This window comes from Telopea speciosissima, chromosome 8 (genome assembly GCF_018873765.1).
Source record: "Telopea speciosissima isolate NSW1024214 ecotype Mountain lineage chromosome 8, Tspe_v1, whole genome shotgun sequence".
NCBI lineage: Eukaryota > Viridiplantae > Streptophyta > Magnoliopsida > Proteales > Proteaceae > Telopea > Telopea speciosissima.
Window position 1 is genome coordinate 15,984,545 of NC_057923.1, and position 13,688 is coordinate 15,998,232.

The 13,688-nt window shown below is 40.2% G+C and overlaps 2 protein-coding genes and 1 pseudogene across 2 annotated transcripts; 1 reads left to right on the forward strand and 2 right to left on the reverse strand.

The window, feature by feature from the left end:
- The first annotated feature begins 1,355 nt into the window (after positions 1 to 1,355).
- On the forward strand, positions 1,356 to 2,486 carry LOC122671994 (transcription factor MYB117-like). Its single transcript, XM_043869497.1, has 2 exons — positions 1,356 to 1,832; positions 1,924 to 2,486. Exons 1-2 carry the CDS (start codon positions 1,538 to 1,540, stop codon positions 2,451 to 2,453), a joined length of 825 nt encoding a protein of 274 aa, XP_043725432.1. The 5' UTR covers positions 1,356 to 1,537; the 3' UTR covers positions 2,454 to 2,486.
- A 3,851-nt stretch (positions 2,487 to 6,337) lies between these two features.
- Positions 6,338 to 8,776, reverse strand: LOC122672075 (annotated as a pseudogene).
- A 2,127-nt stretch (positions 8,777 to 10,903) lies between these two features.
- Positions 10,904 to 11,485, reverse strand: LOC122672076 (probable calcium-binding protein CML46). Its single transcript, XM_043869578.1, has one exon. It carries the CDS (start codon positions 11,483 to 11,485, stop codon positions 10,916 to 10,918), a length of 570 nt encoding a protein of 189 aa, XP_043725513.1. The 3' UTR covers positions 10,904 to 10,915.
- Positions 11,486 to 13,688: the final 2,203 nt, after the last annotated feature.

The following is a 13,688-nucleotide window of genomic DNA, read 5'->3' on the forward strand; positions in this document are numbered from 1 at the left end:
TTAAAAGCCCAAACCTTCCAGTGATCCAGTCAGCATGTCTAGTTCAGATATGCTTAGGCATACATACATGCATACACCTTCTAGTGGGTGGGTATATCAAGTACAGTATAGGAGGAGGAGGAGGCCATTGTAGACTTCCTGTACTATAATCATACCATATCATGCCACCTGTGGTCTATGCTTTGGACCTCTGATCTACAGTAAGGTTCAGGACTCCAGAGAAGTTGATATAATTCAAATCTCAAATGGGTCCAGCCCTGTTTTTGGGTTTTCCTGTCTTGGATTACCATCAGTTTTGCTATTTAATTTTGGTTATGTAGTTTTCCATAAGTAGCCAAATTTCAAAGTTCTTGACTACAGTGATGCTCAGCTCTTTTCAGCAAATATGGTACATTCCTATTGGGCTGTAAGCCTGTAATGTCATTAAATGAAACGTCTGCCATTGGGTTTAACCCCAGTAGTGGGTGAAAAACTGGAAAAATTCTTAATGAAATGACTCAGATGTATGTGCAGCTACAGGCCAGACATCCTCACCTGAAATTAAGCAATCTCCTTTAAGATCCACACAGCTTTTTGAGTTTTTGAGTTCTTTGTGTAAAGATTCAAGAATAGTGCTATCAAACTCCCCTTCCATAGTCCATAACCCCTTACCCAAATCCTAAAGTTTAATGTGGTCACACAGATGATCATTACAGCCTTGATTTTGGAGGAGGCATTGAGTAACAGACAATAATGATCTAGGAGAGAGGAGTATATGAGAAAACAGCAAAATGGATAGAGAACAAAGGAACTAGTGGAAATGTGGTGGCAGGATTTTGGTGAAGGGCTTCAGCTTCCAGAAAACAATAAATATGGAGTTGGAACTTAGACACCCAGAAGAAAATGAATTGAACGAGAGACTTTAGGTGGAATTTGGAACCATCTGAAGACAAAATAAAGGACAAAAGAAAGAAATAAAAAGAGGGGAAGGTTTGTGGGGTTCTCTAACTGACCTGAGATTAAATGCTCATCTGGACAGTAATCATATATAAAGAAAGAAATGATAAAATGTTACTCTTAACAATAAGGGCTTTGTTGCTGGGTCTCCTTCAAGCTTCAGCTGGTTAAACTGAAACCCAGGTTAGCCCTTCTCAAGTTAGAGGATTGATGTGGATGGAGAGAGTTATGTTACTCTATTTACTAGCATTGGCAGGAGTTGTTATGTCATTGTGCCAAGCACTCATATCCAACCTTGAAAAGAAGTGTGTTTTGGCCTGTTCAGGCCCTAGTTAGCAGAGAGTCCAGTAGTGTTTTTTATGTCAAGGTGGAGAGAGACAGCCTCAATACAGAGAGAGAGAGAGAGAGAGAGAGATTTCCAGCCATCACACGGGTGAAACAGGGTGACACCACACGTGTGAATGATGTGGATTTGTTAAAGAAGGGAAAGAATAAGAAATATTCATAGAAAAAGAAAGTTGTCTTGGCTTCCTGTGAAGTCCCAAAGCTCATCAAATGGCTTCAACAATTACTCCTCCATTTCCTCTCTCCCCCTTCTTCAATGGGATTGTTTGCTGATACTGGTTCTCTCTCCCACTCTAAGGGCTCTGATTCCAACGAGGAGTTTGGAGAAAACAATGCCGCCATGGAAGACAGCTACAACAACCACAACTACATAAATGAGGAGAACCCAAATGTGAATTCAGTGAATGGGAAGGAAATAGATAATGGGCAGTCAAAGCTTTGTGCCAGAGGGCATTGGAGGCCTGCAGAAGATACTAAACTCAAGGAACTTGTTGCTCTTTATGGTCCTCAGAACTGGAACCTAATTGCAGAGAAGTTGGAAGGAAGGTCAGGTAAGAAAGGAAAAATAAAACTAGAAAACTTGTGTTCTTCACCCAAATGAACTAACACCCATTTTTTTCTCTTCTTCTTTCAATTTTGTAGGTAAGAGTTGTAGATTGAGATGGTTCAATCAGTTGGACCCAAGGATTAACAGAAGAGCTTTCAGTGAAGAAGAAGAAGAGAGGCTAATGGCTGCTCATAGATTATATGGGAATAAATGGGCTATGATTGCTAGGCTATTTCCTGGTAGGACTGATAATGCAGTCAAGAACCATTGGCATGTTATAATGGCAAGGAAATACAGAGAACAGTCCAGTGCATATAAGAGGAAGTTGAGCCAAAATGTTAACAGAAGGTTGGAGGAAGGTGCTAGCTGTTACTGCACTGATGCTTCAGCCTTTACCAACCCATCTCCTTTCCCATTTTCTGTTCTCATTGGTGATGGTGGTATCTCAAATGCTTTACCCAATCTGACCATTGGTGGAGAAGATTCAGTTCCAATAGGTAGGAATGTGTTTCATAATGGTTCCTCCAGCAGCAACAGTTTCTTGCACACTGGGTTTTCTGCAGAGCAGCTCCCTTTTGATTTCTTCTCCGGTATGATTTTTATCACTAGCAACTTTTTTCTTTAGTTTGTTAGTTTTCTGTGCATTTTGGTTTTCCATGCTTTTCTGTTCTCATTGTTCCTGTTTTTATACCTGTATTGCTGCGTCTCAGTTCTGATAGCACTTGTTAGAGATTTGGATAGAACTCATCTTTAAAATTAACAACTAAGAAATAAGAACCCAAATACCTATAGGTCTCCACATCGGATATTCGCATATTTTAAACTTTCAAGCTATCTTCATCTGTATGGGTACTTTGCAGGACCAAACAACCATGAATCCAACTTCAATGGTTTCTGCTATACCAACCACCCTACAACAATAGTGGCAATGGAACAGTCAAACAACCATAACCCTTGTTTTTTCTCGGGTTCCACAACATCAGTATCCCAATTCTCAGTTTGTAAAGCATCATCAGATTCCGGCGTAGAGAACAATGCAACCAGTCATTTTGAGGGCAGCATTGCACCACCACCGTCCTTCATAGACTTTCTTGGGGTTGGAGCCACTTAAAACTGGGTAAGTAGTTTCTGAAGCTAAAAGCAGTCACGGTTTCAAACTGGCATAATATCAAAGGAAACTGAGCTGTCACTACCAAGAGAGGTAAAAAAGGGAAACAAATGTTGTTACAGTTCTGGTGGCAGCAGGCGCAGAGATGATCTTTAAATAAAATCCTGATGAAGTCATTTGCCCTTGTGAACCATTATCTCCTATTGTGAGACATTGAAGCCCCTTCCTTCCTTCAAGGATGAAACAATGAAATTAGATTTTGAGTACAAGTACCAATGGTGTTATCTTTCTCCATTTCTTTCCTTGTTTACAGTTTCTACTCTTCAAGGAGAAGAAAAAAAGACTGCATTTGGGGTTTTTTTTTTTTTTTTTTTTTGGGGGGGGGTGGGTGGTCAGGAGATGGGAATAAATAATCAAGTGGTTTGGTCATCTCTCATGAGACATGTTAATCGTCTCCAATGAGAATATGCATTAGGTGTGACCTAAAAGTGTTTACTATTAGGGGTAGTAGAATTATGCTTTATGTTTATACTGTTGTCACACTGTATATTCTCGCAATGTGATTGGAGAATATAAATGTGGGTATTTATATTATATGTGTGTTGAACACTTGAACATGATCATTCGAGATTCTTGTATGGATAACTGCCAATTGTTTACACAACAAGAATCTCGATAGTTGTTTTATCCCTATATCTGTTTTGGTTAGATTGGTAATACACATTCTCATTTTGGCAAAATTCGTTGAAGTAAACATGAGGTGGCTAGTTTTGTAAATTCAAACTCATTATTAGCTAATCCTGTAATTTTCCCTATATTATATGTGTGTTGAACACTTGAACGTGATCATTCGATATTCTTGTATGGATAATTGCCAGTTGTTTACGCAACAAGAATCTCGATAGTTGTTTTGTCCCTATATCTGAGAGGTCCTTATTGTTGAAGTTGCAAAGGTTGATATGGTATCAACTTATCGAAAACGAGAACATTTAGAGAGTTGTGGAATGTGAATCTATGATTGGATTGAAATTTCGATATCGGTGGCAGATTCGTAAACTGTTTATAAAGTGTTTTAAATATTATTATAAATATATAATTGCATTTTAAAAGTATTTTTAAAATGGGTTTTTTTGTCCAATCACTAGTTGAGACTGTTTGATATTGGTCGTTCGACAGATTAGGGAATTTTGGTGGTAATCGTTTCCACACCCGCATATCTATTATGTTATGTTGATAAGTGGAGAGATTAAAATGTAATGAAGTTTCTATTGCTTGGGGTGTTAAATAGTTAGCATGGATTGTCCTTATGTGCAACAATGGACAAGTTGTGAGATCATCCTTTTAGATCAAACCACTTTGCTCGATCACCACCATTGGTTTTAAAGATGCTTAGTTATAAATATAATGGCTATGAGAAATCCTAATCTTTCTATTGAGTTGTGAATTTAGAATTGAGTATGAGTTCCAGAGGGTGGAAGAGAAAGTCTCTTCCCATTAGGATTTTACTTTTGGAGCTTCTTCCATCGGACGGTGATATGTTAAGTGTTGTATTCCATTGGAGGATTTGTTTTTGTGAATCTTAAGGTAACCCTGACCCTTCTCTGTTGATTGAGACAAATACCTTAACGCATGCAAGAAGGCGTTTTTGACGACCAAATTTTATTTTGGTATTCCACATTCCCAACAAATACATATCTAAAGTCTGGCACCAGGTATGAATGACCTACTATTTGATGTGGCAAGGGCTATCTTATTTGTCTTAAATATTTTAATACTTATTTTTGCCAGCCCCAAGTCTAGATTCTTCCCACATGGATGCCACTCCACATAGGGGAGGGGCAGCCAAACATAATCTCCACCCATCTAATCCATTCTGGATGGGGTACGTGGAGATTCTGTTTGATTGGCTCTCACCATGTGGGTGGCAGTCCACATGGGTAGAGAATCCGGACTGAGTTTTCATACTAATCTAGTCACTAGATTAGTATGGAAACTCAATTATCCTAGTCACTAGATTAGTATGAAAACTCATATGATAATACTAACCAAAAAAAACAAAAAAAACAAAAACAAAATCAAAAACAAAAACGAAAACAAGGCATCAAGATTGCTATGGTCAAACTATGACCCATTTTCATCTGATCCATTTTATATTTCATCAGGGATAGTTTGTTTACAACATAAAAATATAAGATTGGTGAATCAAAATGTACATGATCACATAGTTTTTTATTCTCCCAAGGATATATTTTATGTAGCCTTTGGCATTGTAAGTTGTATCTACAACTTTATTTATAGGGAATCTATTGGTTTTACCCACTCCCAAGCTTAGAAGACACAGTCAATGGCATGTACGTAAGACAATATGACTATATTCCATTCCTTGATTTCGGGTACTTCGTATCTAAACCTTGTGTGTCTCATTTCTCTTAAAAAAAAAGTTTCTTCTAATCAACTTTTCAAACCATGTAAGCCTATGTTTGAAGTGATGGGTTTTTTTTCCCCTTTTCTTTTTTGACTCTAACTTACCAAGGACATTAAAACTGGGATTAGATAGACAGAAATCTGGAGTCCAGCCGTGTGAGGTGGGTTGTGGTCTCTCCTTCACAGTAGAAGAGGACAAGAAAATGTGACCTAGAAAGTAAGAGCACAAATGAGACTTTTCAAAACATCCTCTTTTTTATGGGTCTTTGCAGAAAGTAAGGCTATGATTCTTCCTCTGAGCACAAACTTTCCAAATTTCAACCATGCATTCATGACTGTAATAGTTATCCTTCGTCAGAAGAGAATCATTTCAGATCAATTCATGCCTGCCACGAGTTGTGTAATCTGGTAACCTTCTTCCCAAATTCCATGCGTGTGTGTGTATGTGTGTGTGTGTCTCAGTGAAGAGAGGGGTCGATGGGGTTGTTCACAAATAACGTTTTTCATTGCTAAACGTCCACTAAATTCTCAGACATTACAAACTGAGAAATCTTAGGATAGAACGAACAATGAAATTAATAAATTGGATTTTTTTCACATACCCCCTTGAGGTTTGACGTAATTATGAAAATATCTCTCAGTTTTAATAAATTCTACGTGTCCCCCCTAAGGTTCTTAACATTAATAAATAAATATCTCCATTCCGTTAGTCTAGGTCTAACAGTGTTAAAATCAAAGGATGAATTGACAACAATGCCCTCATCTTCCCTAAATCATTTTTCCAAAGCCTGCAACTCATTTTCCCCAAATCTGCATGTAATTTCCCTTTCTCCTTCCATTTCTGAAACTTAATCTAATTAGTAGTCTCAACTCATTTTCTCCATCTAATCCCAAATCCAAATCCATCTTCTATTTCTGAAACATGGACCCTCTCTCAAAACCCATCTCTGCCAAAACAGAGTTCACAGTGATTTCCATTAATGGTTAATTGTAGCTAGCTCCTGTACATTCATGATGAAGCTTCCATCACCATCAATGTCAACAACAATCTTATCAGGGTTGGCAATAGAAGCCCCAATGGCAGCAGGTAATCCAAAACCCATCGCACCTAATCCCCCTGATGTCAGCCACTGGCGTGGCATCTTATACTTATACCATTGAGCAGCCCACATCTGATGCTGCCCAACTCCAGTACTTATAATTGCTTCCCCATTTGTCAATTCATCTAACACTTGAATTGCATATTGAGGGGAAATAACTTCTCCAAAAGTCTTAAAATTCAATGCGTATTTCAATTTCTGCTCTTTAAGCTCCTTCCTCCAAGCAGTAAAATCGAGCTTAACCTTCCACTGCCTCTCATCCAACAACTTGTTCATTCCTCTCAATGCCTGTTTTACATCAGCATAGATCGAGAGATGAGGTTGCTTGTTCTTCCCAATCTCAGCTGGATCAATTTCAACATGAACAATCTTAGCACCGCTTGCAAAAGCTTCTATTTTGCCAGTAACGCTGTCATCAAATCGAACTCCAAACGCAAACAACAAATCCGCGCGATTTGTCCACAGCATAATTTGCATAAACTGTACCATGCATTCCAAGCATTTGAAGCGAAAGCTCATCCCTGGTGGCCCTATAATTATGTCTCAGGTAAATGAATATTAAGATAGGCCCAAGTAGTCCTCTCCATTCTCACATTCTCATCTCTGATCTCACCCCTTTTTGAATATGAGAACTGAAAGATCGCTTCTCTCCGAGTGCTTCTGTGCAGATAGAGAACGAATATGGACCTGTAGAATATGAAGCTGGGTGATTCTAGTAAGGCTTATACGAATGGGCAACAGGAATGGCTGTGGGACATTGAACAGAAACGGTAAGCCCAATGAGTTGCAGAGATATGGGACATTGAGCAGAAACGGGGAAGCTTCAACGGTTCACATCCTGCAACACCACTACCATCCTAAAAATTATCCTTTGAATGAATAGGGAGCTATTGTGCTTTACAAGCCAACAAACAAACCATTAATGGAAATCACTGTGAACTTGGTTTTGGCAAAGATGGGCTTTGGGCTTTGAGAGAGGGTTCATATTTCAGAAATAGAAGATGGATTTGGATTTGGATTTGGATTTGGATTTGGGATTAGATGGAGAAAATGAGTTGAGACTTTTAATTAGATTAGGTTTCAGAAATGGAAGGAGAAAGGGAAGTTATGTGCAGGTTTGGGGAAAATGGGTTGCAAGTTTTGGGAAAATGATTTGGGGAAGATGAGGGCATTTTTGTTAGTTCACCCCTTGATTTTAACACTATTATACTTAGACTAACAGAATGGAGATATCTGTTAACTGTTAAGAACCTCAGGGGGCATGCAAAATTTTTCAAAACTTAGGGATTTTTCCATAATTACGTCAAACTTCAAGAGGGGGGGTACGTGAAAAAAACCCTAATAAATTCAGTTTCTTCCTGCAGGTACTTGGAAGAAAATAATCCACAATCATTGTGTCGTATCTTAAAATATTGCAACGAACCCACAAATCGAACACCTTATTTCAGGACTTTCAAGGATAAGCACATTTTATTAGACAAAATTTTGCCTGTTACCCGGGTTGCAAGAATGTTCCTTTTGCCTCACTCGCATACATCAGCTTGGAATCCTGAAGGGTATTTTGGAAAATACAAAAACCTTAGGGGGTATTTGTGAACGCAAAGGGAAAGGGGATTATCCCAAGTTGGTGCCTGCGATTGGAGGCAGCAGGAACATTCCTGCAACCCGGGGTGCAATAAAAATTTTTATAGGGCGAGATGTTGTAGTAATTCTCTATTTATTTCCCTTTCTTTGTTAGTGCTATTTACACCCTATTTTGGTCATCACTAGGCCGTACAATCGGGTTAAACAAATATGGTTGCAAACCGTTCCCAGAGAATTATTCAAAATTCGAATTTGAATAGGAGTAGTTGTTGATAGGAACTACTCGATCTAACTACCAGGCTGCCTATAAAAGAGGAAGCCCAACATCGAATTAGGGAGGGATGAACATTCGGAAGAGGCATCATGTTCTTAACATCAGTAGGCTACTTGACATCATATTAACATCAGTAGGTCAGAAACGAAAACATCATGCTATAGCATCAGCAGGTCATGGCAACCATGTGATCTACCAACATCTGTTGGCCAGTGGCATCATGTTATCAACATTAGTAGGTTTGATACAAAGGCATCATGTTCAATATCAGTGGATCATTAGCACCATGTTATCAACATCAGCAGGTCAGGAATGGAATGTTGATCTACCATTTTCTTTTATTTATTATTATTATCTTTAAATCAATATCATTATCTTTCTTTCTTCCTCTTCTTCTTCCATTGCACTTTTCACATTTATAAAAGTCCTTGGGTTACCAAGGCACTGGTAGAATCCATCTTCGCTTGAAACACAATTATAATAGTTTCCCTAGTTTGTAACCGTCTCTAGACCGACGAAGAAATTTGGAGGAAACAAGCACACCATGAGACCTACTCCCCAAACTATCCCACCATGTATGGACCTGGCTCTCCTCCAGCAGTGGCGGGAGCTAGAGGATCCAACCCAGCAAAAACAGGGGAGCATTCACCTTGTTCAGGCGGTGGATACTGGTAACTTACTAGGGAGAGGAGAGGGTAAATGTCTCCACTTCAAGAGTGAATATCTGGGATAGTACCCCGGCATCTGTCTGGAAGAGTATTTGGCAAACCCAAAGTTAAGAATTTAATTTGGTGTGCCTGTGCATTTGAGGTTGCTTCTAGAGACAGTTTGGCTCAACGTCAGATTTCTATTGACACCCAATGTCAGAGGTGTGGTTTTAGCAATGGAAACTTCGGCTCATATCTTGTTCACGTGCTCATTTTACCAATTAGTTTGGTTTGGAAGTGCTCTTTCTCATCAAATTCTGAACAATTTTACAATCCAGTCTTGGATTCAAGGATGGTGTTAGTTTGATCGACAAGGAAAGAAAGTCAGTAGAGAGTGTGTTGGCCTCAGTAGTTTAATCATGTGATATCTTTGACGTGCCTGTCATGATCTAATGTTAGAAACCAAAAATTGGACCCCGATGAAAGTGGTTCAAGCTGCTCAAGCAATACATATTGAGTTCCTCAAATCCAACAGCCTCCGCGACAATATCACTCCCTTTAATCAGCTATATAGGTCGAGAATATTGTGCAGTGATGGTGTCTTCCCTTCTTTCATTTTGTAAGCTTAACACTGATGCTTCATGGGGTATCAATCACCAAGGGGGGGTCTAGGGGTGAGTATTTGGGATTCTCATGGACAAGTGCGTTTTGTAATGTCAAAGAAGACATTTAATTCCATCTTGTTAGGGACTTGGGTCTCATCCTCAAAAGCTAGCCGTGGGGGGAGGTCTAGGGGTGAGTATTTGGGATTCTCATGGACAAGTGCATTTTGTAATGTCAAAGAAGACATTTAATTCCATCTTGTTAGGGACTTGGGTCTCATCCTCAAAAACTAACCGTTAAGGAGAAGGTGCCCAAGTATCTATTAACCCACCCACATCTCCTTTCATATCCGATGTGGGATTATTTTTTTTTTACCTTATGCGTGGATATCCCAACAATCTCCCCCTTCACGCGGATGGCAAATACGTGGAGCATGAGATCTCGATCTCCCCCTCCACGCGGGAGCTGACGTGGAGCCTGAGATCAAATCTGAGAATCCTCGGTCAAACGGGAATTTCTACGCTCCGGCTCTGATACCATTTGTTAGGGACTTGGATCTCATCCTCAAAAGCTAGCTGTTGAGGAGAGGATGCCCAAATACCTATTAATCCACCCACATCCCTTTTCATATCCGATGTGAGACTATTCTTTTTTTTTTTTCTTTTTTTTTTTTGCCTTATGCGTGGATATCCCAACACATCTTGGTGGGAAAAATTATGGCGACCAAAAGTGGATTGTTAGAGGCACTTTCAATTGGCATTGAGAGCTTACTGGTGAAATCCGACTGTCGAGAGAGCTTATTCTATACTTGAAGGGAACAACATCAAACATTCTGATATATATTTTAGCCGATTATGGATGATGTTTTACATTTGCCAACATATATTAAAGCTTGCGCTTTTCATTGTATTCATAGGGAGCTCAATTCTGTTGCTGACTCCTTAGCAATAGAAGGCCCTGTCTGTAGTGTGTACGCCAGTATGACCAATGTGTGTTCTTCATGTTTTGATGAAAAATTTTCAAAAATTTTCAATTTACCAAAAACATAAAAAAAAAGTAAGAAAAAAGTAGGGGCATATCCATATCCTAATATATGGTATTCATTGATTTGTTCACATTCTTGGGCTTAAAAGGTGCTGTGGCATAATAATTCAGATGATTGGTTGGGCTTTTGTTATGGTGAGTAGGGGTCCTAGCCTCCTAGGGGAGGGGATCTTTAATTGTTTCTACAAGACTGTTAATGTAAATGAAGGAAAGATGTAAGCCAACAAATATTTGTTTCATTCCAATTGAAGGACAAATCTTGGGCTAAAAGTTTTAGTACTGTACAAAAAAGAAAGAACAAGTTCAACAAAAGCTGATCTCCATAAATTTTACAAATTCAGTGAAATCAATCCTTCCATCTCCGTTGCTGTCGAAGGCTCCAATCATCTTCTTGCAATCCCTCGATTGTGATCCTTCCAAGAAGCCCAGGGCGCAGAGCACTCTCTGTAGCTCCTCTGCATCTATATACCCATCTCTGTTCTCATCAAACACCTCAAAAGCTTCCTTCACTTCCTCTGAACTCGGATCCTTTTCCTCAAACAGGTGCAAAAGCTCGTCCAAACCCAATTTCTCCTGAAGCTTCTCACCATCTGGGTCACAAGAAATGCCCAATTTCTTCATCACCATCTCCACCTCTCCTCGGCATAGCTTTCCATCATCTAGCTTCTCTTCAAAGCTTAATTGTTTGTTCAAATGTTCGGGATTTGGGTTTTTCTTCTCATAACAAAACCAACTAAATAGAAAACCTGAGTTTGTTGAGTAGAACTTGTGAATCCTGATTGCCCAATCGCTAACTTTGAGAAAGATAAGAAACCCAATAAAGCCAACTAAATAGGAAGGACAGATGGGGTTTGTTATCATCTTCTTCTCCATTGCGAGGAGATATGGGCTGCAGAGACAAAGTGTTGGAGAAGTAGAGATAGAAGAGAGAATTCTAAGGTCAATTCTGATGCGAGTTTAGAATAGGGAGGGCTTGGGGTTATATACGAGGATTGATGCGTGTTGAAGGTATCAAAACAGAGTTTAAGAGATGAGTCAAACTTCAAAGGTTGGGGGGGAAAGGGAAGGTGCCATTGTGATGCGGCTGTCTTTATTTGGACTGGAAAAGATCAAAACTTAGAAAGAAAAAAAAATTGAAGGAAATGGTAATGGTCAGGTCACGCACGCCTTGATAATTGATACGTACCTGTATCTGTATCAGTCGGTTTGGGTCTGTTTCGGTTTCGATTTTGATTTGGTTTGGTTTCGATTTCTCTGGTTAGATTTGGGTTCGGTTTGACATGACATGGATTAACAGGTACGGGGAAATCGATTTCGATCCAGTTTGTAAGGTGGGTATTTTATCTTATCGGTTTTGGTGCGGCCCAGTTTGGGGTTCGATTTCACAAAACCCCAATCCAATAAGCTTTATTTTGGTTTCAGTTCAGGTTAATTTGATCCGGTTTCTTTGGTTCGGGATAAAGTTTGGTCGCTCAGAGAGAGAGAGAGAGAGAGGGATCGTGATCTTCTACGGTGCCCTGCCTGTAGTGGCCTGTGCGGGCCAGATAGAGCGCCACATGCAATGTCCATCTTACCCCTGCCCGAGCTCCTTGCCCAAGCAGGGGTAAGGCGAACATTGCGCACGGCGCTCTATCTAGACCACACAGGCCACTACGAGCAGGGCGCGATAAAAGATCTGTATTTGAGAGAGAGGGAACAGGGGGACTGCCATGCTTTAATTTATATTTTTGTATTGCACGAGGTTCTTCTTTTTCTTGGTAAAGTGTACAAGGAAAGGTCATCTTGACATGTTCGATGTTTCGAGGAAATACCCAAAACGTGGGGGACTTGTTTACTAAAGAGTCAAGTCTTCACCAAATTGAAATATCCTGTTTTGTTTACAAGAAAAGGAAGGCGCCCCGTAGCTTCCTCGTTACCCCGTTCTAATAATTGCATGGAGATCTTACGGGTGCAGCTCAGGTTCACGTTTGAGAACCGTTCTCGTATGGCTTGAGTCACAAAGATGGAATTCAAGAGTGGTGGGTCTCACTCGAGTGCAGTTCAAGTTCTCTTACGACTTGAGCTGCATAGATGCAATCCAAGAGAGGGGCCGCACAGATTGAATCCAAGAGAGGTGAGTCCCACTCTTGGATTCCATCTGTGCGACTTGGGTCCCGCATGAGAACCTGAGCTAGCTTTGATTCCACTCTTGGATTCCATTTGTGTAATTCGGGTCCTTTCGAGAATGGTTCTCGTACTAAAACTTGAGCCAGCCTCAGGATGTTACTTGGTTAAAACGTATTTGAATGTTTTTCGTTTTTTTTGTCGTTTTCAAATTGAAGAGTAGGGAACAAAACGTCTTGCCTATTTAATATTTAGCCGGGCTGGGAATCGCAAGAATTGAGAAGTCCTCCAGCAGTGTGGAAGCGTGAGAAGAGAAAAAAAAATTGAAAGGAAATGGGCTAAAATGATAATGGGCTTTCTAAAAGGTCCGTAAGACAACACGGGCTTAGTAAGATGGGTTAATAGGTTTGGGAGCAAAGGCTAGCTAAGAGGAAAAAGAAAAACCGGATGGATTAAGGGTGGGAGTGATTGATTCTAGAAGACTTGGGTTTGAATCGTGTTACTGAGTCACATGACATCCACAAATATAATAGGGTATATATAACCAACAAATATTGTACCGGAATCTGGGTATTTCCAGACCAAGACCATCCCTGATTCATGTCCAAACTTGAACTGGGACCAGCCCCCAATGTCAATCTCAGCCAGTTAGTAAGCTGGCTGAGGTTGGCACTGGATGTATCAAGGCTGGTGCCTAGCGCCGGCCAAGTTCCATTGAGTACGAATTAAGCTCGTCCCCAGGGAGCCCAGCACACCCAGGGTGTTGTCAGTCATTGGGTTGTGCTGCACATATCCCTAGGCATGTGTTGAGATGTGTGCGGCACAACTTGACCGCTGGATGCCCCTTGGCAGCATCCTGGGCGTTGGGCTCCTTGGAGACGATCCTGATCCCATTGAATACTGTCCATAATGCATTCTGTCGGATTTTGGGTATTTTTAAATTTGTGGACTCTTCAAGTCCGTGTTAGCACTG